The following is a 27,292-nucleotide window of genomic DNA, read 5'->3' on the forward strand; positions in this document are numbered from 1 at the left end:
TCAAAGCAAACCCAGATGAAACATCACAAAGCTGTGTTCTCTAGCTGTACCCATTGGGAGCTGCTGATGATTGCAGACAGTGTCTTCTGCCCAGATGGCACAGGGCTGACAGCTTCTCCTTAACCAGGACCAAACAGGCAATGCACTTACCTTTGCTGTTCTGCCATCTGTCAAACTGGGCACAGCAGCTTGAAGCTGCAGAGCCATGCAGGAGTGTGCACCAAAGGAGACAGTCCTGGCCTCAGTGTGGCGCTGGGAGGAGTTCACAGCTGGCAGGGAGTGGTGCCCAGCAGGCTGTGCTCTCAGCAGGAGAGGAGGATGGCTTGGAGAAGCGTGGCCTCTTGTAAGGAGAATGAGGACAGAGCAGCACCCAGACTAGCAAGGCCTGGGAGCCAGCCCTGCTGTCCAACCCTGGAGTTCCCAGGCTGGTGCTGAAGTGGCTCAGGGTGCTGGGTGGAGGGAGCAGCTCCCAGCTCTGGCAGGACTGTCATGCACATGAGTGGAGTTACTTGCCTCTGTGTGTTTCATTGCTGTCCCTGAAATTATTTCTAACCATAACTATTGGAAAAGCTTTGTTGATAGATAAATGTTATCTCTGATGTAACTGCTGAAATTTAGCTTGTGAATTTGATTCCCCCATACCTGAGTGAGATAGGCCCTCTGGTCAGTGATGAGGATTTTGTTGATAACATAGGACCTGGTATTTTATGCAATGTATTACATCAGCCTTCAGCTCTTATTTTTCACATGCTGCTTCTGGTAACTTGTCTACGAATATAAGTTGGGCAAAAATACCCAGGTTTTATTATTATTGCAGAGTTCTTTTCTTAATGACTTATGGCAAAGGCAGGACAGTTTCTGCTACTTTAATTGAAACAGTGACTCTCCTTTCCTGCAGAACCTCTGCATTGCAAGAGAGAGACACTTGTGGCAAGGAACAATACCACAGAAGCTTGTACAGAACAGGAGTTGTGTAATGACAGTTTTCAAGCCTTTAACCTACTTAAAAGGTTTATTTGGAACAAACTCAACACTTGAGTGTTGTGCTGCCAGTTGGCAGCCTGGGCCATGAGAGTGGACTGGTGGAAGCAAATAGCTCTTGTGGGAGAAACACACTCAAACTTTGTGTGAGAGGTCCTGCTCGCTTCACTTCCGCAGCCTCCTGCTGATGGACAAACAGTGCATCAAACAAACAGCAAGGAGCTGGCTTTTCCCAGCAGCTGAGATACCACCACCTCCTCCTGCCTGTGCTCCCAGTGAGGTCTATGAACCCAACAGAAATACTTCTACTCTAGTGGAAAGTGATGAATATTTGTCTTTGACCCAGCAAACTTCCTTCTGTGTCCTGGAGCTAAGTACAAGCTTGGTGCAGTCTCCAGGAGCAGCAGTGATGTAGCTGGAGCTCTGCACCTCAAAGTCTAGCTGAGAACTCAACTGTGCAGTCTTAAGGGTAGGCCTAGACCTGCCATGAGAAAGAAGCTCTGAAATACACAAAATCTTTTCAGTGTAAGTGTGTTTGAGGACAGTTTTGAGAAAACACGCAGCATCAGTGGAGGAGTTCCATGCTGTCCCATCAACCACAGGAACAGATTTTGCTTACACCTCTGCTACAGATGTAGGAAAGGTGATCTCCATGTGCAGCCAACTATTGGCCTTTCTTTTGTTGCTGTGAAGCAAAAATCAGCACTTATATCACTCTGCCATTTGCACAGTGTGTTTGTTTAATGAGCCCTCACAACAGCCCTGTGAGGTAGGCGAGTGAGCTGCCAAAGGAGCATAGGATGACCTGTCCTTGCTTTTCACTACAGCACCAGGAGGATAGTACATATCCTCACTTCACACTAAAGCATCAGACCTGTGGAAAGTTGTTCTCAGTCCCATGTCCTGGATGGGGAAGTTCAGCAAAGACTTTAAAATGTCATGGAGTCCAGGATTCTGATGAACTGCAGACTCCTGCTCAGTAAGGCCTCTGTTCACTCATTTCAACATTGGTTCAAGGAAGAATTGAACACATTGAGTACTCATTTACATTCTGAAACTACTCAAGGCATGAAATGTCTCAAAATATACAAGTAATCTGTTAACTTACTGGTCTGGTAAGGTGTGCCAGAAATCTTGCTAAAAGTATTCAGCAACCTCATATTTACAGCTATAAGCTACTGATTGACATGTATATACATACACAGAGACCTACAGACAATTTACTGCACACTGCTAACCTACTTTCACAGAATACAGTTCATGTACAGAGGTTAAACTTTCTTAGTTAAGACATTGACACCCTGAACATAAAGCAAACTTTTTTAAAATTTGAAACAAGGTACTCTTTACACAAACCTAATTCTGAATCAAAAACCCATACTGAAAATAGTCCCCATCTCGTTCCTGCTAAGTCTGTCTAGAATGCAATATTTCACTGGCATTTGCACTTCAACATGAAGCATGGTCTCCAAGTTAATAACTGTGTACTGATTCTCAAGTACTGCATATAAGAGTTCCTCCTGAGAAGTTAAGAATTGCTTAGAAAAGTGGTTATTCCTACAAAGAATTTTGAACCTTTGGAGTAGCTTCTAGTGAGTTCGGTGATTTCAAAGCTTCAGATACATGTTAGCCTGATTTACACAGATGAGATAGTTCCTGCTTCTGTTTCTGCAGTGCAAGAAATTATACAAGCCAATTTACTGCCTGATTTCATGTTGTAATGAAGGAAAACAATATTTAGCAGGTTTATTTCCTTTCAGTCTGTTACTGAAGCTGCAGGAAATACAGCTCTGTGTGTGTGTGTGTTTTCTTTTTTTAAATGTGTTTCTCTAATGAGAGCTACTTATTGGAGAAGGCATTCACTTTCCCCTCCGTGGCTGTAGTCTGTGGGAGAGCTCCTAACAAAGTTCTTTGTTAGTGTTTGTAAGACTGGAGATGAGGTTTAATTGAGGGATTTGTGCTGAATGTTCTTTCGCTTTGAGTCTTAGTGCTGCAATGCTTGACGTTTTCCTTTCAACTGCTGCTGGATCAGTGAAGGCAGTGAGAACAGGGTCTGACGGGGGTCCAGGAGCTTTCATTAGTACTGAAGCTGTTGTCACGAGAGGATTTAAAGCATTGAGAAACCTGTATTTGAAAGAAGTCAATATTATCCAAATTAAGAATTGTTTTGGAGAACAAATACTGAATTGCAGCTTCCCCCCAACAAAGTATTAGGGAAAAAAGTTCCAAAATTCCAAATTTTTTCCAAATGTACATTTTTTTAGCTTTATTTTGCAGTAGTCTTGCCCTTAAAAAAAAAAAGGCAGAAAATCCCACCCTAAATAAAAAACCGAACCACTTTAAAATAAAATGAGCAAGAGATGATCAGACATGGCATGCAAATATCTAAACCAGCAACCATTTGCTGAACCCCTCATGCTAAATCCTTTCTCAACAAACCTTGGATGCTGTACATCTGCCTGTTCTGTGAAAGCAATAAACCACCTCATAAAAAGGCCAATTTATATAACTGTTTATGCAGACAATTTGTTCAGATCAATTGATTTCATGTGAAAAGCATTTGTTTGTCTGTTAATGTAGTACTAAGATACAAGCTCTAATTTCAGCAAAGGTGCTGTCTTATATTTTTTTATGTATGTATATATATACTTACATATAATATATAATGTATTTATGTATTTTATATATAATGCATTTATGCTTGAGAGAGAGTAAGAGAGAAGGATGGAGCTGCAGCCACACAGGTCACAGCAGCCTGTATGAAGACTAGAGTTCAGTGAGATCAAAATTGCAGTAAGTATGCACTATTTGTCTTCAAAAAGCAATTACATATTAAGATTTTATTAGCATGACTTAAACCCAAATTTAGCTGTTCCTAATCAAATGATCCTACACAGGAACTAACCCATTTTAGTAAGTTTATTGAGAACATGCGAGTAGCAAAATAATATAAAAGCAACATTTTTAACAGTTTTGAGATTTAGAAAAAAAAAAATTATTCTATACCTTCCAAAATGTGGATTTAATATAGGATTTCTGAAGAGAGAAGTCCAGGTGAGACTGCTGAGGCCAAATGGTCCCAAGGTTGAAGGACTAAAAGCTGGGGACATGGATGGCACAGCCAATGTGGAAAGAGGCATTGACCTCCATGTGTGATCCAGGAGGGGAGAGTGGCTCAGTGGAACATCCAAAAACAGACCAAGTGGGTGCGTTAAGGAGATTCCTGGAACAGTCCCCAGAATTTCATTTTTTTCACGTTTCCTCCACTTGGCCCTTCTGTTTTGGAACCAGACCTTCAACAAGAAATTATAAAGGCATTAGCTGAACTTACTCTGCAGTTTGTCTTACCAGATACTACAGCACGTATTGATATGGCAAAATAATTACTGTTAAACCAAACCCCACTTCTTTAATATAAAAGATCTTTTCATAAAGGCCTTAGTGGGTTTATTGAAAAATAAATCACTTTTCAATACTGTAAATTTGACTACTCTTTGACTGAAGAGTCATGAAGGTTTTAAAGCCATAAGTTAAACTGAAATGCAAGAGCAATTATTAAAAATGATCATTCTTCCTTTCATAACCTATTTATTGAAAGTTAAATTTCAACAAGGCCATTCAAGAGGTGGCAATTATAATACAGTACAAAAATTGTTTTCCAAAAGTTTTACATAGCATCTACAGCATTTTAAAAACAGGTTTTTGAGGTTAAAAACCAATTTGTTTTACCTCAATTATGCCCTATGACCATTTCCAGCAGTGTAACTTACCTTCAGGTGCTTGAATGTCATGAATTGTGTTTGGGAGAAAAGCCCTGCACCCACCGGGGCGCTGATCCCCAAACAAGGCTGCAGCATGCCCCAGCCTTGCTGTCCTGAGCCTGATGTTGTTTCTCTCTGTCAATTGACAGAGACACAATTTCAAAGCACTTGCTCTGGGTTCTCAGGATCCAGCTGAAGAAGTTCTGTGCCAGTCCTTCCATTGCATGCAGAATATTTACACTGGAAAGCTGCTGTTCTCCTGGCACAGGGATTTGCACCCCTCAGGCTGAGTGTGTAACACAAGTGTCTCGCTCACAGGCAGTTGGCAGAGGGAAGTGCGCTCATCAGAAAATCAGAACATCAAAATTTTGAAGTTGTTACTTGGAATTCTAGAGTGGCAAGACTCATTCTTTGGTTTTTCCTCCAGAAACCATCAGCTTTCAATAGTCAGATGTCTTACAAAGGGATATCTGAACCTGTGAAATGCCAGGCAGCTATGCCTAGATACTCCATCACTATCAGTCCAAGACAAGAGTCTGGTAAGGAAAACTAAATTACTGGGATCAGATTAATTTAAATCCCTGTTAACCAGTAATCCCAAATATTTGTAAGTGGAGCTTACCTAAGATCTCACAGGAGAAGACCACCAACTCAAAGGTTTTAGTGTTTTCTATGAAAAATATCAAGTTGAAAAGGCAATAACTGTCTCACACTGAGATATGCAGATTCAGCCTTTCCTAAAAAGGATAAAGCTGCAAGAGTGTTCATGTCCTTACTAAATGGTAGCACTGTTCTTCTATCTGTTCTTCATAAAGAAGCCTAACACAAAATTAAATGTCTGCATTTCTGCTGTCTCCATCCTAAAGCAAATCCATTTGATCACTCGGACATGCACTTTGACTACAAAATAGTTTTTTTAATGTTTCAGGTAATTTTGGGCTTAACTCCAAAATTTAATTGTCTCTCGGATTTTGTATTTCTTAAACTGGAAGGAAATACCAGCATAGATATCTAATAATTACTGTTAGAAAAAAGCTGGCTTTCCATTCCTTATTGGTACAAACCCATCAGTTCAAGTGGTAACAGGAGCAGATCAATGCCTCATACCTTAGACTGACATGACAAACAGCTTTTTGACAAAATTTACTGCACACAATATAGTCATTAACATTCAGATTAGTCATCTTGAACCATTTGTTAAGCAGTTTTTCTTTGCTTCCAGTAAAAGCCTTAACTTTCTTTTATTCTATTTTCAGACACTTCTGAAGCGACAAACTAACCATAAAAGAAACTGCTATACCAGTCTTAAGATTTTTATGACTGTAATATCAATGGCAAAATGCTCTAGAAAAAAGTATTACTTAATACTCAAGAATGAGTTTTAAACCATTAAGTTTTGAATTGCATGCTAAATATTACCCAGATTATATTTGCAATTAGTAGCATCATGCATATCTGACAAGAGATCCAGGTCTTTTATAAAGGAAAATGTGAGCAGGTAAAATTTGATTGCTTTCTTGCTGTAATTTTCTGTAAAAAATGTATCCTATTTAATTGATGTAATACCTAATGATGCTAGAAAGATACATAGATGTGCATAACTGTATCATGTTTCTGCTGTAAGTGAATAAGAGGACTGTAATGAGAAAATATGACAAGGATTTCTTGATCAGTTATATCTGTAAGCCAGTGGTTTAAAACTGATGCAGTTTATGGCAATGGAATACCCATGAAACCTTTTACTCCTCACGTTAAACAAGATAAAAGAGTCCTTTAACTTTTTCTTATTTTCTTCCCATCCTAACAATATGAATAATGAGAAACATGAGTGGCAACAACAGATGCAGATGCTATTGAAGAGTGATCCCAACGTGGCTCCAGGTTATGACAAGGTTTTGCAGACTCTCTGACTACGTCTTTCCCAAGGTAAGGAATCTTATTGGGAAGGAATTCCCCCTTATTCTATAGAAGTAAATAAGGAGGGTGTTGGATGAGGGAGATCTCTTTGAAATGATGATGGAATAAGCACATATTCATGCCATTTTTTTTTCTTATTTGTTCATTTTCATGCAAGACTCAAAAGGAGGAGCAATGCAGTGGCTGGTACCCATTTCAGCTTGTTTCTCCCCAGAGAAGCAAACCTCCATTGGTAAAACACACTGAGGTGAAGAAATGATTTGACTGCACTGGGTAAGATTAATTTCTTGAGTTTACACTTGACTAAGTAAAGAGATGCCACTTTCCATGTCAGCTGATTTAGCCAGGTACCATGGGAGAGGGTTGCAAGTCTTCATTTCACACAGAATGCCTTACAGACTAACAATGAGCATGGGCAAGTATTTGGTAATTATGGTAGTTAAAGTACAGTACCTTGCTGTTATTCCTACACATCCCCTTCCCTCCAGGCTGAGCCCAGTTTCCCACAGGACAGGAATTGGGGTTTGGCCCTCTGCACTGCAAACTCACACTACACAACTGTGCTGACTCTGTGCTCCATGCTCAGGACACTTGTGTTAAGACCTAACAGATTAAGGAGTCAAAGACTTACCAGGAACAGCTCTTTGCTGCTCCTTCCATCCCCTGGGGATGCATCAACTCTTGTTAATTTTCTTGTAAATTCCTTTTTGGCTACATCAAACACAAATGTTTTGTTTGTTTGTTTGTTTGTTTGTTTGTTTTTTTCTAGATTAGTCATTAGGAGATGAGTTCCTCTTTGCCATGTGCCATTGCATCATTCCTTCACAGGGTCTACAGAATATGTACCCCACAAAGTGAATTTGACAGTAACATTTAAAATAACAACTTTTCACCCATGTCTTTTTCACTGTTAGATGCCATGTGCAATTGTCAGAGATTGGGGCATGTCACTGACTGGAGGTTTTAGTCATTGTTGGTGTTAGAAAGAGTGAAGGATACATAATTTCCCCCAAGTCCACAAAAGAGAGCTGAAAACTCATCTAAGTATTCTTTGAGTCAATTTCAAAGTATCATTCATATGTCTAATGCCTTTTTTGAAGACGGTGCATATTAGATGGTGCATATAAAGCTAAAAATGTTACAGTTTTACAAACTGTAACTGTGGTGTGAACCATTGCAGATCCAGTGACTGGAGTAATGACAAAGTGTACAAACTAGGATCTGGCATTAACAGTATCAAAGCTTTGCAGTAGTAAGCAGGACTGTCACACTGAGCAGCTGCACCAATTCTCAGTCTTTCACAAGTAGGCACACACCCAGAATTGTGCTGGAACAGTCAATATCTGATCTACAGCACAAGCCAAATTTAGTACAATTGTCATTTGCAGCTTATAAATACTTGAAAGCCGTCACACCTTTTGGAACATTTTTTTTTTTTAGGCTATAATTTCTGTATAAAAAGGGGATTTCTAGGTTATGAAGAGATGAATCTAAAGAAAAGGGTTTTTAAGATATATTGTTAAGCAGACGTGCATAGAGTCAGGAAAAGTTACTAAGAGTAGTTTGTAGTTTAGGCAAACTGCAGCCTACAAGGGATTAGTGTTTGTCTAAGGAGGCTGAAGTTCTACAGGCATTGCTGCAATCACAGCCCAGCTGGGCATAAAATTCTCCTGGACAGGACCTGACTGTCATACATGAATGTCAAATTTATCTTTCATTTCTTTTAACTGGTCATTTAGAAGCGTTTTTAGTTTTATTGAGCTAAGTGAGACCAAGAGAAGGATGTTAACTCTGCAGCCTCAGTAAATAACTTTGAATGCCCCACAGAACCCTCATTTTCTGTAAACAACTTAATTTATCCTTTTTTATTCCTGCCTTTTGACCCATGAAGGCGGCAGCACAAGCGGGAGTGAAGCGCCGCCGGGGAATGTCCCTGAGACGCCGCTTCCCTGCCCGGGCTGTGCCGCACCCCGTCCTCCGTCCCTTCAGCACCACCCGCCGCGGACAGGACGCGTTCCCGGCGCCGCCGCTGCTCCGCTCTCGCCCGGCGGAACCAGAGGGAGAACGCGCCGTGTTCAACCCTCTCCTGCTCCTCGTCCCCTCCGGCACTCACCTGCACCCGGGCTTCCGTCAGGTCAAGGCGCAGGGCCAGCTCCTCTCTGCGGGAAGAGCACTCAGTTAGAGCCGGAGCTCGCCCGCCGCCCCGGCCCGGCCGCGCCCGCCCCTCCCGCCGCTACCTGGTGAACACGTCGGGGTAGTGGGACTTGCAGAAGGCGCGCTCCAGCTCCTCCAGCTGGAACGTGCTGAACGTGGTGCGGTACCGCCGCTGCTTCCTCTTCACCGGGCCCGGTGCCTCGGAGCCGGGCGGGCGCTCCTCGCGCTCCTCCGCCTGCGGCTCCTCCGCGGGGCTGCGCGCTCGGCCGGGCCGCGGCGTCTCCGCGCGTTCCGCGCCTGAGGGACACAACCGCGGAGTTACCGGGGCGGGCGGGCGTGCAGCGACCCCGCCGCCCCTCGCCGGGCCACCTCTGACCGTGCCGCCCTCCCCGCCGCCCCTCACCGTGCCGGCCCGCGGCGGGGCCCCGGCCCAGGATGCTGTCGATGAAGTAGGAGGTGAGGAGGTGCAGGGCCGGCGGGGCGGCGGGGGCCGCGCTCTGCATGGCTGCGGGCAGGGCCCCCGCGCCGCGCCGCGTTTTATGGGCGCGGGCAGCGCCCGGCTCCGCGCCCCGGCATTAGCATTTCATTAGCGCGTGGCGTCAAGGCCGGGGGTGGGACGCGCCGTGCAGGAGCCGGGCCACCTCCCCCGGGCGGGCACAGAACCGTTCGCTGCCCTGGGGCCCTACCGCCCGCTCTCTCCGCTCCCGCAGGCCGGCCGTAACTTTCTGAAGCCTCGTTCGGGGGCGCGGAGCGGCTGCGGTGAAGTTGTGCCGGTGCTCGCCGCGGTGCGGGAGAGCCGTGCCCGGCTCCTCGAGAGGTGAGGGTGGGTCCGCAGTGAGTGCTGGGGGATCCGGCTGAGACCCAGGAGTGAAGGAAAAGGGTCACCAGTGTTCACCTTTAGTGCTCCTCAAAGGGTGAGGATGGGTCAGCAGCGAGGGCTGAGCGACCCTGCTCAGATCCAGGAGTGAGGGAGAAGAGTCACTAGTGTTCACCTTTATTGCTCCTCATGACCTAACACTTGTTGAATTCAGCTTTTTAAGGCTGACCTTGCAAAGTACCGTGTGCCAGTAGGTGAAGGGAAAGTGCACAAACCCGTGCAAGTCCGAGTCTTTTTTTCATGGAGATCTCTAATTCCACTCCTGCTGTAATGATGCTGTCGGTGCTGTTACAGCAATGGTTCCTCAACAGGAGGCCTGGAAATGATTTCCTGCACAGGGAGACTTCCAGCAGTTTGGTGATCTTACCGTAGTGTACTGATAGAGACTGTCATAAATGAGATGACAAAATGACAAAATGAGATCTTGATTTTGGGGGATAAGAATGAAATACTACTTTCTAGAGAGTCTTACAGAGAGTACAGCAAAAAAAGGGCTAAGAACCCCCAAACCCCAGAAATAGTGGCTGAAAGCTGAAGCCAGAAAAATTTAGATTAGAAATAAGGCAAAGATTTAAAAATCTGTATGTTTATATCTAAGTTTTGAAACAAGAGTGGTGGAGTTCTGTCTTCTCTGTCTTCATATCAAGTCTGGATTAGTTTACATTCTAGCTGAAGACATAGAGTCTGTCAGTGCAGAAATGCTTCCTTACTCTGTGACCTGTCAAAAATCTTTTGGTTACTCCTGGCATTGCAGCCCACAGGCAAATTTTTTTTCAGTTTTTTCCTTCTCTCCTCTCACCTTACTGGGGCTGTGTGACCGCTTTAGTGCTTCTATCTTTGTACTCACAGAGCTCCTTGCTGTCTCTCTGTTCTGCTGCAGGGCTCTTCTTTGACTCAGACCTTGACTTCATTCCTTTCACTACCATTTGGTTTGGCCTGGGGCAATACCTTTGTGAACCTATTCCTGTGGCATTCTCTATGAGAAGGTTTGGGACAGCACTTTGTGATGCTAACTCTTGAAAAAGTAAGGTGCTTGTATGAAAGATGACTCCAGCAAAATTTACAGAAGGTGGTTTTTTTTTTAACATGGTGTTTTTCTTGACATTTCCGAGTTTATTGCCCTATTCATATCCTGATCCTAAGTTCTAAAGCTGAGACTGCCACATTCACCCTTAATTGTGTTCAAAGGGCTAGGGACTCATTTGTGTTGGGAAAAACAGTGACTCTATGCATCCTATGGACCAAATGCTGTCAACTTCAGGAAACAAGATTTGAGCGATCTAATTTCCTCTGACTAAAGAAACTGTCAGAACTTCATAAGGAATGTCCTGGATATGAAGTAGCCAGTGACAAATTTGTTATATAGTTACAAATGTGTTACAGTTGCACATGTGTCTATGGTCAAAGAGAAGCCCCTGCATCTTGGAGAGCATGCCCAGGAATTCCAGTGGGATCTCCCAGAAGCCAGAAGTGACTAACTTTTGTTACTTCTGTGTTCCATACAAACCAAATCCATGAACAACAGCAGATAAAGCTTCTGTTAGGAGCTGCAGGGGTGGCCTCTGTGAGAAGCTTCCTGCACATTCAACAAGCCAATGCCAGCTGGCTCCAGGATGGACTCACTGCTGGCCAAAGCTGAGTTCATCAGCAATGCTGGTAGCACCTCTGGGACAACAGGATTAAGAAGAGGAGAAAACCTGCACAACAGCAACTGCAACCAGAGGGAGGAGTGAGAATATGAGAAGAACAGCTCTGCAGACACCCAGGTCAGTGAAGAAGAATGGCAGGAAGTTCTCCAGGTGCCAGAGCAGAGACTCCCCTGCAGCCTGTGGTGCAAAGCTGAGGTGAGGCAGCTGTGCCCTGGAGCCTGTGGGCGTCCATGGTGGAGCCGAGATCCACCTGCAGCCCAGGGAGAACCCCAAGCTGGAGCAGGTGGATGTACCCAAAGGAGTTTATGACCCTGTGGGGGCCAGTGCAGGAGTTGGTTTGCTGGCAGAAGTTGTGACTCCATGGGGGACCCACTCAGGAACAGTCTGTTCCTGAAGGACTGCAGCCAGGGGTGGATGAGACTCATACTGGAGAGGATCCAGGACAGCTGTCCCCACCTGACCAAAGGGGTATCCCAGAGCATTTGATGTCTGCTCAGCAATAAAGGCTAAGGGAAAAGGGTGTAGGGCATTTATTATTATGAAAATTGTCTTCTAGAACAGCTGTTGCATGGGCTGAAGCCCTACTTCCCCAAAAGTAGCTGGATATGGTCTGCTAATGGGAAATAGAGAATAAATCTTTTGTCTTCCTTTGCTTCTCTGCCTGGCCTATGCTTTTGCATTATTAAACTGTGTTTATTTTAGCCCAATATTATTTTCATCCTATTTTCTCCCCTCTTTATCAAAGAGGGAAGACAGCAGCTTGGTAGGCAACTTGTGTTTAGTCAAAGCCAACCCGCAATACATTTGTATTTTTCAGATGTCCTCAGGCAGGCCACATTTACACTGCTGACTGATGTTTGAGTTGTTATTTTGGATTTGTATTGTGTCTTGTCATGAGCTGAGCAACCTATGTTATAGTTGCTGCATAATAGCATTTAAAAATGCCCTAAAAGAGTGTGATTTAAATACATTTTCATTACTTTGTGTTTAACCAATCTTATTGCTACTGCATTCTTGGTTTTCTGTGGCTCCCATACAAAGTAAAATGTGAGAGATGAATCACAAAGCTCACCTTGTCCATGGAGTGTTGGAAAGATGAAGGGAAGAATATGCATCTGTTTGTGGATGACAGAAGAGCTCCAACTGCATGAGGGGCACTGGTGTTTGCTGTGCTTGAAATGTCTCTTGGCATGTTGGTAATGTATTTCAGCATTCTTTATACTGCCTTAAATATATAAATGTACGTTAATGAAGTTTAATATTTAGGCTTAGAAAACAATCCTGTCCATATCTACATTAAAAAAAAAGTTCTGAGATTAAATATGTGATGAGGTTAACAGGAAAAATTTCTTGAGTGTGTCCAAGGAGTTGGTTTGATAGCTCAGCATGGATCTTTATTGGCTTGAAGAAGGAAAATAGCTACCAACTTGAGAATTAAGTGCAAGACTTGGATAAAGCAGAAGTGATTCTGATGAGAGCTCTGCATTGACTGTGCTTGATGTCCTAGGAGGCAGATGAAAAGTGCTGAAAACCTTTAATGCCAGTATACTTCTTTGGATTGTTCATATTCTTATTAACACAACTGGTTTCTCATTCTGTTTCTGTTTTACACAGAGGCCTGAAGATCTGCATGAATTGAAGATCAGCACCTCTCCTTCGTTTTATGGGATTAGATCTAGGTTGTGTGTGGCAATCCTGTAAACACTGGGAAAATGCAAGACTGAATATTGTGGTACAGCCTTACTTGGTTTCTCTCAAGCCAATTGATACTTATTATACCAACTGCACCAGAATGCAGTAACTCTTTTGTAATGGAATCACAGTAAGCTGGTTTCCCATTTCAGTTAATAACTTGTGAAAATAATGTAAGTGCTTTTTGCTGATGAGGCATACGTGACTGCTTGGAAAAGAATGTGTGTGCAGTACATGGCAATTCAGCTTCCCTTTCTGTGCTGCATATTCAAAAGCACAATAAAATATTAGTTGAAAGAAGAATAAGATAAGAATTGGAATTTGCTGACTATGGAGAAGGCATTGTGTTGAGATGGCAGCCACTGCTGTCACTGTGCTCATTCTGACCAACCCACCTGGAGCAGATGCCCCTCTCTTGTGTCCTCATCCTAATCTTTTGGCAGTCTCACTTCCAGATCTCTTCCTTCCCCCTCTGCAGACCTTTGATTTTATGCAGACAAGTGGAGAGCCTCAGTCTTCCCTTTGTGCAGTTGTTCTTGAAGGAGACAGACAGACAGATAGATAGATAATTAGTTCTTGAAAGGCTGGTATGTAAAAGGTTCCTGTTGAAGTGACATGAAAGTGTTGCAAGATACCTGGAATGACCTAAACATACTGCACTGGGTGCTCTCCCAGCAGTTGCTGTAGTTATTTCTCAAACCCTTCAGGTAAAAAGTGAAGAGCTCCTTGGTGCACAGGTATCTCTAGCAGTGCTGTTATGATAAATTAATATTTACTGGATCTGCCAAAGCCACTCCTTTGGGGTCACAATTAAATGAGGCTCTCATCTCTTCTAAAAGGTTAAAAAAAAAAAGTATGTTTTAACATCTCAAAGTTTCTAGACTCTGCATTTATGGAGCAAAAAATGGTAACACCCAGGGTCCCAGAAGACCAAGAATAAGTAAAAAGGATGCAATACTAATTTTTTTTTCTTAGAAAGTGCTAGATAGTAGACTAAACCCCCATTTTTTATCTCTGTTTAAGGATTCCTATTTTACTATTTCCTAGTGATGTTAGTCCTCTATCATGTTTGCATATTCCTAGAGTGAAAATTACTTTTTTTTCAAATTACTTTTTTTAGAGGCTGACTACCAATGTTGGACTAGACTTGGAGGACCACATTCCTTCTTCCTTTGCTGGTCCTTGACAACAAATCACCACTTCTACATGCATCATTTATTCATATGTGAAATTGGAATGGTCACACACTCTTTGCTACTAAATTACCTCTGAGAAAGCTGGGTCTGTTTAGAATAATATTTAGAATAAACACAGTTGATGTTTATCCATTTACAATATTAAAATGTGCTGTACAAAACCACTCTCAACGCCTGACTTGGGTCACACTTTGAGACTACATTGAACAGTTCATCTCTTCTTTGGCAGAGCTTCAGGAAGGTGAACTCTGCGCTCCCTCTTGTGGCACATGTAGAAATGTGAAGAAAGTTTGGGGGGAAACTGCCCGTGACAGTGAGGGAAGTTGAATATGTTCATTTTACTTAGCATCTTGTGACAGAATAAAGTCAGATTTCTGATGTTACCTGAAGTGGTGTGCAATAAAAGGTTTTCTTAGGTCAAAAGACAGACCTGAAGCAAATAACTTTCTAAAGCAAGGCTAAATGCTGGATTTTATCACAGCTTTCCAATAGCCAAGGAATGCAGAATTATGAAATACAGTTAGGTATATGCTCTGTGGATTGATTTTTACATATACACATGAAGGAACATCTTAGGAATATTTACCTTACAATAGTTAATTTTTTATGTCACTTCCTGCAAATCTTTGTGCCATTTGGTTTATCTTCCCCTTTCTACTACTTCTTTGGTGTGTTTGGTGTATTTCCCCCTTTCCCTTACTTCTTCTTCAGGTTTGTGATCCAACAACAGAAATTCATTCATTTTGTGATCCATTAGCCTGCTTGGCCCTAGATTTTACACAGCATTTACATTAGATGTGCAAATGTGGAAATTATGTGCACTCTAGAGATGAGAAGAGGAATAGCAACAGAGATTACTACACCCCAAATTACTGCAAGTTGCTCTAACTCTGTAAAGATGCTGCATTTTCTTGGACTCCATAATGCCACTTGTGGTAATGTGTTTTTCTGGAAATATTGATGCCCTCCGGGAAGAATTTTTTAAAACTTTATAGTGAAGCATTATGGAAAATCATCTGCAGGGTGAGGACCCTGGTTTGAAGGAGACTTCAGTATTAAGCTTTATATCTTTGCCATGGGCTGCAGTGTTACTGCAGACACACTTGGGTGTGCCCAGAGCTCCAGGACCCCCTGGTACCCTGCAGCTGTGAACTGCTGCAAAGTCTGATCTTGAAGTTACTGAGAGGCAAGTGAAGAATATCAGAGAGGTGAGTAGTTATGTAGCTGTTAAAGATGTAACTGGTGTTACACAGTTAAGAAAAACAGAAACAGATCTAACTCAATTATACAGAACTAATGGCACAGAATGACTGTGGTTTTGGCCCAATAATAGCTTTTAGAAATGATGGCATCCAGCCTTTCTCCTTCTTCTTCTTCTCGGCCTCCATCTTCTGCTGTGATGTTGGCACTTGTAGGTTGGTTTAGAGTAGAAGCTCACTGTCTAACACAGGTGATATGTCCTGGCTGCCCCAGGGATTCCTTCACCCAGACCAGGGCACAGCAGTGCCCACATCACCAGTGCCTGCTGGGGCTGGAGGGGTTGGTCCTGTGCCCTCTGATTCCACCCCATGGCTGGGGCTGTTTTACCCCTGCCCCTCATGGCAAACCTCAGGCAATTCTGTGGTTTCAGACACATTTATTCTTAGTGCATCCTCACACCATCCACACTCTGCTGAGGATATTTTGTTTGGGGATTTCTCCTTTAACTCTTTGAATTCCTCTGTAAATAGGCAGCTGCCTTTACTTAGCAACTGCCTGAGTCATTTCCTCTATGAGCAATCCTCTGGGTTCACTCTGCAGTACTTCCTCTTAACATTTTCTACATCTTCTGATATTTTTCCCTTCTTAGCTGAAGTAGGCTGTTAAAATTAGCAACAGGATTTCACTGTGTATTTGTAAAATTGATACCACCACACCAAAGATCTCTTGATGATCTTTCTGAAAATAATTTCCATTTTCAGTTGTATAATTATTAAGTCTTGAGGCAAGAAAAAAGTTGCATTTTAGTGGTTCTAAAAAAACTCTCCTTTCTTAATGAAGATATAAACTGCTTCAATATGATTCAGGTTTCTGTTTTGAAACATTACTAAAATAATATTGGCATAAACAATCTTATCAATAGGAAAAACAGACTTAAGGGATGAAAGCTTTTAGCTACCTTTTCATTCTCACCAGATGCCTGGAGAATATCCAAGAATCATAGATGTTAGAGTTTTTAAGGTTGGAAAAGACCTCAAAGACAAGTCCAACTGTTAAGCCTGTACTGCCTAGTTCATCACTAATCCATCTCTCCAAGTGCCACATTCACAGATTTTTTTTAAGAACTCCAGGGATGGTGATTCCACCACTGTCCTGAGCAGCCCCTTCTGGTGTCTGACAACCCCTGCAGTGAAAAAAATTTCCCTAATATCCAATCCAAAATCTATGCACACACATATAAAAATTGTATATACTGGTTTTCAATACACTCTTCTACAACACTAGTTGACATTGACTATCACCTAGAACTTTCCTAATATGAGTTTATATTTCGCTGTAGAGAGTTACCAAATTTCTGGTATATGAAAGTCCAAACCCTGTAAGTCAGTGGAATGAGATGTGTTGTGCCAAGATAATTTAAGGAAAAAAAGCCCAAAAAAACAAAACCAAAAAACCCACCACCAAAACAAATAAACAAACAAAACAAAACAAAACAAAACCAAAAAAAAACCACCAAAAAAACCCCCAAACAAAATAAACCCACCCGGGTTTTAGGTACAGGAGGAGTTTGGGATTTACCAGCTGCAGTAGCATTGCTTTAAGGAAAAGGCGTAAATGCGTTAAATGTTGTAAAACAGCCGTAAAGCATGACAGTGGTAAAAGGGGCGGGGCCGTAAAGCGCGACTGTCGTAAAAGTGTCGTAAAGCTGCCGTAAAGCGCGACTGTCGCAAAATTGCCGTAATGCTCGACTGTCGTAAAAGGGGCCGTAAAGCGCAACTGTCGTAAAAGGCGCCGTAAAGCGCGACTGTCGTAAAAGTGCCGTAAAGCGCGACTGTCGTAAAACGGCCGTAAAGCGCGACTGTCGTAAAAGGCGCCGTAAAGCGCGACTGTCGTAAAAGGCGCCGTAAAGCGCGACTGTCGTAAAAGGCGCCGTAAAGCGCGACTGTCGTAAAAGGTGCCGTAAAGCGCGACTGTCGTAAAAACTGCCGTAAAGCGCGACTGTCGTAAAAGGGGCCGTAAAGCGCAACTGTCGTAAAAGGCGCCGTAAAGCGCGACTGTCGTTAATGGTGCCGTAAAGCACGACTGTCGTAAAAGTGTCATAAAAGGTGCCGTAAAGCGCAACTGTCGTAAAAGGCGCCGTAAAGCGCGACTGTCGTAAAACGTAAAAGGTGCCGTAAAGCGCGACTGTCGTAAAAACTGCCGTAAAGCGCGACTGTCGTAAAAGGCGCCGTAAAGCGCGACTGTCGTAAAAGGCGCCGTAAAGCGCGAATGTCGTAAAACGGCCGTAAAGCGCGACTGTCGTAAAACGGCCGTAAAGCGCGACTGTCGCAAAAGGCGCCGTAAAGCGCGACTGTCGTAAAAGGCGCCGTAAAGCGCGACTGTCGTAAAACGGCCGTAAAGCGCGACTGTCGTAAAAACTGCCGTAAAGCGCAACTGTTTGTAAAAGGCGCCGTAAAGCGCGACTGTCGTAAAAGCTGCCGTAAAGCGCGACTGTCGCAAAAGGAGCGGTAAAGCGCGACTGTCGCAAAAGGCGCCGTAAAGCGCGACTGTCGCAAAAAGTGCCGTAAAGCGCGACTGTCGTAAAAACTGCCGTAAAGCGCGACTGTCGCAAAAGGTGCCGTAAAGCGCGACTGTCGAAAAAGGCGCCGTAAAGCGCGACTGTCGCAAAACGGCCGTAAAGCGCGACTGTCGTAAAAAACTGCCGTAAAACGCGACTGTCGTAAAACGGCCGTAAAGCGCGACTGTCGTAAAAGGCGCCGTAAAGCGCGACTGTCGTAAAAGGCGCCGTAAAGCGCGACTGTCGTAAAACGGCCGTAAAGCGCGACTGTCGTAAAAGGGGCCGTAAAGCGCGACTGTCGTAAAAGGCGCCGTAAAGCGCGACTGTCGTAAAAGGTGCCGTAAAGCGCGACTGTCGTAAAAACTGCCGTAAAGCGCGACTGTCGTAAAAGGCGCCGTAAAGCGCGACTGTCGTAAAACTGCCGTAAAGCCCGACTGTCGCAAAAGGCGCCGTAAAGCGCGACTGTCGTAAAAGGCGCCGTAAAGCGCGACTGTCGTAAAACGGCCGTAAAGCGCGACTGTCGCAAAAGGAGCCGTAAAGCGCGACTGTCGTAAAAGGCGCCGTAAAGCGCGACTGTCGTAAAAGGTGCCGTAAAGCACGACTGTCGTAAAAGGCGCCGTAAAGCGCGACTGTCGTAAAACGGCCGTAAAGCGCGACTGTCGCAAAAGGCGCCGAAAAGCGCGACTGTCGTAAAAACTGCCGTAAAGCGCGACTGTCGTAAAAACGGCCGTAAAGCGCGACTGTCGTAAAACGGCCGTAAAGCGCGACTGTCGTAAAAGGCGCCGTAAAGCGCGACTGTCGTAAAAACTGCCGTAAAGCGCGACTGTCGTAAAAACTGCCGTAAAGCGCGACTGTCGTAAAAGGGGCCGTAAAGCGCGACTGTCGTAAAACGGCCGTAAAGCGCGACTGTCGTAAAAGGCGCCGTAAAGCGCGACTGTCGTAAAATCGGCCGTAAAGCGCGACTGTCGTAAAAGGAGCCGTAAAGCGGGGACTGTCGTAAAAACTGCCGTAAAGCGCGTCTGTCGTAAAAACTGGCGTAAAGCGCGACTGTCGTAAAACGGCCGTAAAGCGCGGCTGCCGAAAAACGGCCGTAAAGCGCGACTGTCGTAAAAACTGCCGTAAAGCGCGACTGTCGTAAAAACTGCCGTAAAGCGCGACTGTCGTAAAACGGCCGTAAAGCGCGACTGTCGCAAAAGGCGCCTGTTAAGCCGTACTGCGTTCATAAATCCATTAAAGTGCGCACATTCACAACATGTATTTTAAGCCGGATGTGATAACTGCCGAAGCCCCTGATGTCTGCAAACCGCAGTGAAAAACACTTCTAATAGCCATCAAAATCCGCACACATATAAAATAATACTGGTTTAAACCACTCTGTCTACATATGCAGTTGATAAACGCTAGCTTTCCTAATAGGTTATAAGCGACTGAGAGCGTTACAAATCTGGTATAATGACACTGTCCAAAACCCTTAAGCAGGATGAGAAGAAGTGTGCCAGATAATTTAAGGATAAAAGAAAAACAAAACCAAATAAAAGCCACAACAATAAAAAAAACAAAAAACAAAAAAAAAGAAAAAGCAAAAGAACCACGCAAAAAACCCCAGAAAAACCCCAAACGCAAAATAAACCCTACCGGGTTTTAGTAAAGGGGATTAGGGATTACCGACTGCAGTAGCGCGCTTCAGAAAAAGGCGGTAAATGCGACATGTCGCAAAACGGCCGTAAAGCATGACTGTGCGTAAAAGGGGCGGGGCCGTAAAGGCACGACTGTTGTAAAGGCGCTGTGAAAACGCCGTAAAGCGCGACTGTCGCAAAACGCCGTAAAGCGCGACTGCGTAAAAACGCTGTAAAGCGCGACTGTCGTAAAAGGCTGCCGTAAAGCGCGACTGTCGAAAAGGGCCGTAAAGCGCGACTGTCGTAAAATCGGCCGTAAAGCGCGACTGTCGCAAAATCGGCCGTAAAGCGCGACTGTCGTAAAAGGCCGTAAAGCGCGACTGTCGTAAAAGCGCCGTAAAGCGCGACTGTCCGCAAAACGGCCGTAAATCGCGACTGTCGCAAAACGCCGTAAAGCGCGACTGTCGTAAAACCGCCGTAAAGCGCGACTGTCGTAAAAACTGCCGTAAAGCGCGACTGTCGTAAAAGGGGCCGTAAAGCGCGACTGTCGTAAAACGGCCGTAAAGCGCGACTGTCGTAAAAGTGCCGTAAAGCGCGACTGTCGTAAAACTGCCGTAAAGCGCGACTGTCGTAAAACTGCCGTAAAGCGCGACTGTCGCAAAAGGGCCGTAAAGCGCGACTGTCGTAAAAACGGCCGTAAAGCGCGACTGTCGCAAAAGGGGCCGTAAAGCGCGACTGTCGCAAAAGCGGCCGTAAAGCGCGACTGTCGCAAAAGCGGCCGTAAAGCGCGACTGTCGTAAAAACTGCCGTAAAGCGCGACTGTCGTAAAACGGCCGTAAAGCGCGACTGTCGTAAAAGGGGCCGTAAAGCGCGACTGTCGTAAAAGCGGCCGTAAAGCGCGACTGTCGTAAAAGGCCGTAAAGCCGACTGTCGAAAAGGCGCCGTAAAGCGCGACTGTCGTAAAAACGCCGTAAAGCGCGACTGTCGCAAAAGGTGCCGTAAAGCGCGACTGTCGTAAAACGGCCGTAAAGCGCGACTGTCGTAAAAGGCGCCGTAAAGCGCGACTGTCGTAAAACTGCCGTAAAGCCGACTGTCGCAAAAGGGCCGTAAAGCCGACTGTCGCAAAAGGCCGTAAAGCGCGACTGTCGTAAAACGGCCATAAAGCCGACTGTCGTAAAACACGCCGTAAAGCGCGACTGTCGTAAAAGCGCCGTAAAGCGCGACTGTCGTAAAATCGGCCGTAAAGCGCGACTGTCGTAAAAGGCGCCGTAAAGCGCGACTGTCGTAAAAACGCCGTAAAGCGCGACTTCGTAAAAGGGCCGTAAAGCGCGACTGTCGCAAAAGCGCCGTAAAGCGCGACTGTCGTAAAATCAGGCGTAAAGCGCGACTGTCGTAAAATCGGCCGTAAAGCGCGACTGTCGTAAAAGGCGCCGTAAAGCGCGACTGTCGTAAAAACGGCCGTAAAGCGCGACTGTCGCAAAAGCGCCGTAAAGCGCGAATGTCGTATAAAAGCTGCCGTAAAGCGCGTCTGTCGTAAAAACTGGCGTAAAGCGCGACTGTCGTAAAACGGCCGTAAAGCGCGGCTGCCGCAAAACGGCCGTAAAGCGCGACTGTCGAAAAACTGCCGTAAAGCGCGACTGTCGCAAAAGGCGCCGTAAAGCGCGACTGTCGTAAAAGGTGCCGTAAAGCGCGACTGTCGCAAAACTGCCGTAAAGCGCGACTGTCGTAAAGGGTGCCGTAAAGCGCGACTGTCGCAAAACTGCCGTAAAGCGCGACTGTCGTAAAAACTGCCGTAAAGCGCGACTGTCGTAAAAGGAGCCGTAAAGCGCGACTGTCGTAAAAACTGCCGTAAAGCGCGGCTGCCGCAAAACGGCCGTAAAGCGCGACTGTCGTAAAACGGCCGTAAAGCGCGACTGTCGCAAAAAACTGCCGTAAAACGCGACTGTCGTAAAAGGAGCCGTAAAGCGCAACTGTCGTAAAACGGCCGTAAAGCGCGACTGTCGCAAAAGGCGCCGTAAAGCGCGACTGTCGCAAAACGGCCGTAAAGCGCGACTGTCGTAAAAACTGCCGTAAAGCGCGACTGTCGTAAAACGGCCGTAAAGCGCGACTGTCGTAAAAGGCGCCGTAAAGCGCGACTGTCGTAAAACTGCCGTAAAGCGCGACCGTCGTAAAAGGCGCCGTAAAGCGCGACTGTCGTAAAAACTGCCGTAAAGCGCGACTGTCGCAAAACGGCCGTAAAGCGCGACCGTCGTAAAAGGCGCCGGAAAGCACTACTGTCGTAAAACCGCCGTAAAGTGCGACTCTATTAAAAGGGGCCGTAAAGTGCGGCTGTCGTTAAAGGGGAGGGGCCGTAAAGCGCGACTGCTCTCTTCTGCCGCCGGCCCCCTTCCCGCGTGGTCCCCCGCCAACTCTCCGGCTCCTCCCCCCGCTCCCGCCATCCCGTTGGTCTCAGCTGTCCCGGCTACTGCGGGCACCGCCCCTCAATCCCGCCCCTCCACCTTTACCCCCCCGCTAGCCGCGAGTGCGGCCGCTCCTCCCGCCCCTCCAAGCCCCCCTCGCTCCCTTTGCCGACACAGCGGGGCCGTTGCTGGTCCAAATCCCGTCGCTGCCGTGTCTTCGCAGTCCCCCGCGGCTCCCGGCTCTGCGGTGCCGAGCGCGCCCGGCGCTGCCGGGTCCCCGGCGCCCCCTGTGCACGTTGCCGCGGGAAGCCGCCCCCCTCTCCCCCGCCCCGGCGTTCAAGCACACGCGGCACAGCCCGAGCCGCCCGCGGGCCCCGCGGCAGCGCAGACGCCCACGGCTCACCCTGTCCCTGCCGCCGCTTCGGCGCCAGCCCCTGGCCCGGCACAGCACCGCTTGCGCTGGCACCGGAGCGCCCCAGCCCGCGAAGCCGCCCCGTGCCGGCGCCGCGGCGTCTGCACCCGCTCCCGTGCTTGCCGCGGCTCCGGCCCAGCCTCCCGCCAGCGCCGCCCTGCCCGCCCGGCCAGCAGGCACCCCAGCTCTCAGCGGCTGCACTGCCGCGGGCCCCCGCCAACTCTCCGGCACCCCCCCTCCCGCCAGTCTCGCTCCCCGGCCTACTCCGGGCACCGCCTCATCCCGCCCTCCACTTTACCGCCCCGCCGCCGCCCGTGCTCCGCTTCCCCGCTCCTGCCCCGCCCCCGGGATCATCTCCCGCTGCCGAGGCCGCCCCGCCGCCGCCCGTGCTCCGCTTCCCCGCTCCTGCCCCGCCACCGCCGCGGCCGCCGCCGAGCGGACTGCGCATGCGCAGTTGCTACAATGCCGCGGTACTGATATCACTCCGCGCCGCTTCATCCGACCACAGCGCTGCTTCTGGGATCAACCGCACGCATGCGCAGTTCTATCCCCACTGCCCCGCCGCCACCCCGTCCCCCCTCCCCACCCCGCTTTCGCCGCAATCTTGGTTCAGCCCGGTCCCGGTTCCGAGCCGCTCCGTGCCGCTCTCCGGCCACAGCCGGCACCCCCGTGCCCTGTCACGCCGCTTCCGCCGCCACCGGGTCTATTCACGGCACCGCAGCAGGCGAATACTGCAGCGCCTTGCATGTATCCTTCCGCGTCTCTGCCTCTGCCGGACCTTGAGACTCACATCACCGAGAGATCCCTCCGCAGCGCGGGACGCTGCACAACCGACACCTGCTGTGCCTCCGCGTATTCGCCTTCCACACTCCTAGCATAGAGTGGGACTACTTTGTGTCCGCACAGCCACATCCACGCACACAAACCGTGCAGCGAGGAGGGGAAGCTGGAATACACGGATAAACAGCTGCTTTAATAAATGCAGGACAGACAGAGAATTATTTTGCCCCTGCAAATGCCAAGCTGCGTCTTAGTTCATTTCTAGTGTTCAACTCTGCAGTGTGTTCAAGTGGATGATTTCTGAGGGGCTGTACTGCATCAGAGGCTTTTAAGGAAAATAGTCCCATAAAAGCAGGATGAAATCTGAATGTAGAGGACAGCTTTATGCTTGTACCACTTCTCTCTGGAGCTGTTTGTCAGAAAAGCAGCAAGCAGGCAGGAGTAGTTCTCCTTTTATTTCTGCAGGTGGCACCAAGCATTTAGTTCTGAGACATGTTTGTTCTTTTAAAGCTATTTTGAACCCCTAAAAGATGGTCTGCTGCTGTGCAGACCCTCTGTGGCTGCACATGGCCTCTCTGCAGCTCTGAGCCCGTGCTCCAGGGAGGGGTCCCCCATCCATCCTCGCTGTCCCTGGGATGGTGCTGGGAGCTGAGGTGAGAGCCATGGATAGCCCAGCCGGAGTGAAGGCTGGACAGGGGCCGGTGGCACGAGTGAGTGTGGGATTGCAGCTGAAGCAAGCCAAGAGCTCGGCAGGGGTGTCGCTGACCAGACCCCTGTCCCAGCCCTTTTTAAAATTTTATTTTATTATTAAATTTAAATATTAATTTTAATTTTTACTATTTAATTAAATATCAATACTTAATATTAATAATAGTTAATATTATTAAGTATTACTAATATTTAATAATATTATTAGATATTTTTATGAAATAATGGACATTAAAATACAGAATATCTGTATTCCTAACCAGTTGAGATCACTGTAAAACTTCAGTGCCACACTCACAACTCTCAAATTTGCCAAATGGAAGCTGCCACATACAATCAGGCTGTGTGCTTTGAGTTTTTGAGCCAGTCACCTTTTTGGGTGCCCCTTTCCACAGACGGCCTGGCTGGCTGCCCCATGTCCCATCCAGATTTGATTTCACTGCAGCCCTTGGAGCTGTCACTCTATCCCCAGGATAACCTGTCTGCCATGCTCACGTGCAGAGCACACACTGACAAGTGCCTGGCCCCAGCACAAAAACATGATGACTTATTAATTTAGCAAGGCAATTAATTCACCACTGGCAGCACTGGCTGAAGAGCAAAATGAGGAAGTCAGATTCATCCTTGTCTCCAATGCATCAAAATAAAAGAACATCTGTAGTGTGCACAGCACACTCTTAGCAACCAGCAGCTCCTGGGCTGGATATTGGAGGAAGTAACTGAAAATCAATGGTGCTATACCTGCTCCATCTGCCTCCAGCCCTGCTCTACACTGTGATCAGATTGTGCAGAGGTTTTGCACTACACCAAATATTGGGGTTTTTTGGCAGCTATTCGTAGTCTGCTTTTCCATACTTTGAAGGTACACTCATTATAAATTTAAAACTGATGAAGATTTCCTTGTGCCGTGGGGACAGAAACTCCTGGATGATTTCCCTTAAGGAGGCATTTCTGGCCTACCACTGAGTGTGCAGCTGTGTACTGAAGCATGTACTTGTTAGAATATGTTGTAGAAACATTATGATACTTAAAAGGTAGATAGTGTCTTATCATTTCAAAGCACTGTATAAGCACTGACTAACTGAGGTTCGTGGCAGCACTTTTAAGCAGATAAGGAACTACCACTGAAAAAAAAGTAGCAGCCAACACTTAGTACCCTGAGGTCTGAACTACAGCAGTTATTTTTTCAAGTGTGGAAAGGCAAAATATTCGAGTTTGCTCAGATGCCACAGTACAGTAATAACTGGCAAATGTCAGTATTTAAATGAAACTTCAGATGGAAACCCCCCACCTCCACCCACTCCCCACGCACTCAGCAGCCACATTTGTGCAGCTGAAATGGTGCCATGACAGGACTTGTCACAGCCTCTTTTCACACAAGTTACGCAGCCTCAATACCCCCTTGAGCACTGGGGTGCAGCTTGGCTGAAAATCCTGCCCCCAGAAATTGCCTGAGAGAGGACAAGGCTCCAGCCCTGCTGGGCTGAGCAGGTTGTTGTCACACTAAGAAGCAGAACCAGTATTGCTGGTGGAAAGCCAGCACCTTGTGCTCAGCCCTGCCAAGGCACTGCCTGCTCCTTTCTTCTTCATTTCCTGTAGCAGAACAAGTTTCAAAGGGCTCCTGTGACAGCCACCAGCTTTGATCCAGGCTAAAACACCTTGAGGTGGGAATCTTGGAAACCAAAGCAGGTGCTGCAGCACCATAGCTAGGCAAAGGAGAATCTCTAGGGCTCCTCAAACTTCTCTCCTTTTTTCTTCTTCACTGAACAAACCATTCAACCTCAGCAACACCCTTGCTGCCCAGTTTATGCACATGTGGGTATCATCACACAGTGCCCATTTATACCAGGCCACTCACCAGAGGATTTCAAACCACCCAGGGCTCACCTCTGCTGACTTGAGACAGAAACTTCACACGTGAAAGCCAAAGTCGTGGCATGGAAACCAGTGGAAACTCTATTAACAATGCTGTGACCTGCTAATTAGCAGTCATACTGAAAGCCATTAACTCCCAGAAAACAAGAGACTAGAGGGTTCTGTTAGCTGAGCGTGGGTTGGACAGTACCAAGACTGAAGGATTTGCCTTGAAAAGCTCACAGAGGATGTGCTCAGTGCTTGACTGAAGCAGTTTTGCTGGGATTTCAGGTGGCTGCTGTGCCTGGTTCACTGTGCAGGGCTATGGAAGGGAATTACCCTCTGGAGGATTCTTCAGGACTATAAATTATCACCTAGCATTGCCACAAAATTTATCTAAAGGATTCCTATGCTATGCTACATCTCATTTATTTCAGACATATTTAAATGTCTTGCTAGTTTGGCCCCTAAATTTCTAGAAGGAAGAAATCTGTGTCCTTGCCAAAGATGTAAATAAATGTAGATCTAGAAGGCACCAGACTGGACAGAATGGATTTCATGGGGGGGCTACAATCCTTCATTGCTGCCCACAGCATCAATTTACTCATCATGAGGAACTTACCTATTATTTTACACTCACAGTGCTCCAGGACCAGAGCCAGTGCTCATTACTGTCAGCTACACCGGGGGCCTAATTGCAGAGCAATCCCTGATTGCTTTGGAGGGGCTGGGTAACAATTGGCCCTGCGGGCAGAGGGCCACTGCCAGACTGTGAGCATCTGCCTGATTTGTGTCTCTGACTTCCAAAACTACAGATACCACAGAAAGGACTCACACAGACAGACAGACAGCCTCACATCAATCACCTTCACACAATCCTTCTTGTTACATTACCTGCCCGTTAAAAACTGATAATGTTATAATAGTAAATTTGATAATTTTTTTTTTTTTTTTAAGTGGAGAACATGTCTTTTTTCTCTGGTGTAAAGCCTAATTCTTTTGCACAGTCACATTTTGAAATGTGTTCTGCTAGGAAAGCTAGAAAATGCTCTCTTAGATTTTAGTCTTGAAGACTTCACAACTGACGTTAAATAAAACATGAAGCCAGAGGAATCATGGATTGGTTAACTTTTGAGGAAGACACAGTCAGAAAATGCTTAAGGAGAAATATCTGGCCTTCCTCTTCCTGCTCCATGCCACCAGTCAAATCTGTTTCTTTCTTTTCATCCCTAAATGCCTCACTGATGCCATCCCCAGGCATTTATACCTCATTGGGACGGAGTCAAATGATTAAATGAGTGGCCTGTAGAACCCTGAGGTTAAAAAAAATAACTGGTGTCATGAGCTCCTGTTTCAATACTTTCTGTCTTTGAACTGTTCAGGAAACACCTTTGTCCAGTGCCCCCAGTACCTGCAAGTAATATATCTTTTTTTTCCTCTTTAAAATGAAAACCTGAGCTTCTGATGGGATCATGTGAGTCTCGTAATTGGATCTTTAAAACAGACCCATGAAATAGTGCAGCACTTGTGGTGAGTTAT

General features: G+C 46.3%; 1 protein-coding gene and 2 long non-coding RNA genes across 4 annotated transcripts; 1 reads left to right on the forward strand and 2 right to left on the reverse strand.

Moving 5' to 3' along the window:
* Positions 1-1,698: 1,698 nt before the first annotated feature.
* ESX1 (ESX homeobox 1) lies at positions 1,699-9,345 on the reverse strand. Its single transcript, XM_064712523.1, has 5 exons — positions 9,217-9,345; positions 8,897-9,110; positions 8,773-8,818; positions 3,988-4,274; positions 1,699-3,105 (listed from the first exon to the last, which is right to left on the reverse strand). Exons 1-5 carry the CDS (start codon positions 9,314-9,316, stop codon positions 2,880-2,882), a joined length of 873 nt encoding a protein of 290 aa, XP_064568593.1. The 5' UTR covers positions 9,317-9,345; the 3' UTR covers positions 1,699-2,879.
* Positions 3,101-14,391, forward strand: LOC135447579 (uncharacterized). 2 transcript variants are annotated; one of them, XR_010440209.1, is made up of 5 exons: positions 3,101-3,774; positions 5,170-6,668; positions 6,817-6,932; positions 8,551-12,535; positions 12,954-14,391. It is a non-coding gene; the product is annotated as an uncharacterized LOC135447579 (long non-coding RNA). The 2 variants fall into 2 exon arrangements; XR_010440210.1 differs by having other exon boundaries at positions 6,563-6,668.
* On the reverse strand, positions 9,989-16,808 carry LOC135447578 (uncharacterized). The gene is made up of 4 exons (XR_010440208.1): positions 16,386-16,808; positions 13,427-13,566; positions 12,412-12,564; positions 9,989-10,076 (listed from the first exon to the last, which is right to left on the reverse strand). It is a non-coding gene; the product is annotated as an uncharacterized LOC135447578 (long non-coding RNA).
* Between the last annotated feature and the right edge of the window lie 10,484 nt (positions 16,809-27,292).

This window comes from Zonotrichia leucophrys, chromosome 4A, assembly GCF_028769735.1.
Source record: "Zonotrichia leucophrys gambelii isolate GWCS_2022_RI chromosome 4A, RI_Zleu_2.0, whole genome shotgun sequence".
Classification (NCBI taxonomy): domain Eukaryota; kingdom Metazoa; phylum Chordata; class Aves; order Passeriformes; family Passerellidae; genus Zonotrichia; species Zonotrichia leucophrys.

What these genes read in the sequence shown, in the direction of transcription:
- ESX1 (XM_064712523.1), bottom strand. Translation starts at nt 9,316, where the DNA reads ATGCAGAGCGCGGCCCCCGCCGCCCCGCCGGCCCTGCACCTCCTCACC. An exon ending in TACCCCGACGTGTTCACCAG is followed by an intron (nt 8,819 to 8,896) that starts GTAGCGGCGGGA and finishes CTCTTCCCGCAG; the next exon opens with AGAGGAGCTGGCCCTGCGCC. An exon ending in TTAAATCCACATTTTGGAAG is followed by an intron (nt 3,106 to 3,987) that starts GTATAGAATAAT and finishes TTTCAAATACAG; the next exon opens with GTTTCTCAATGCTTTAAATC.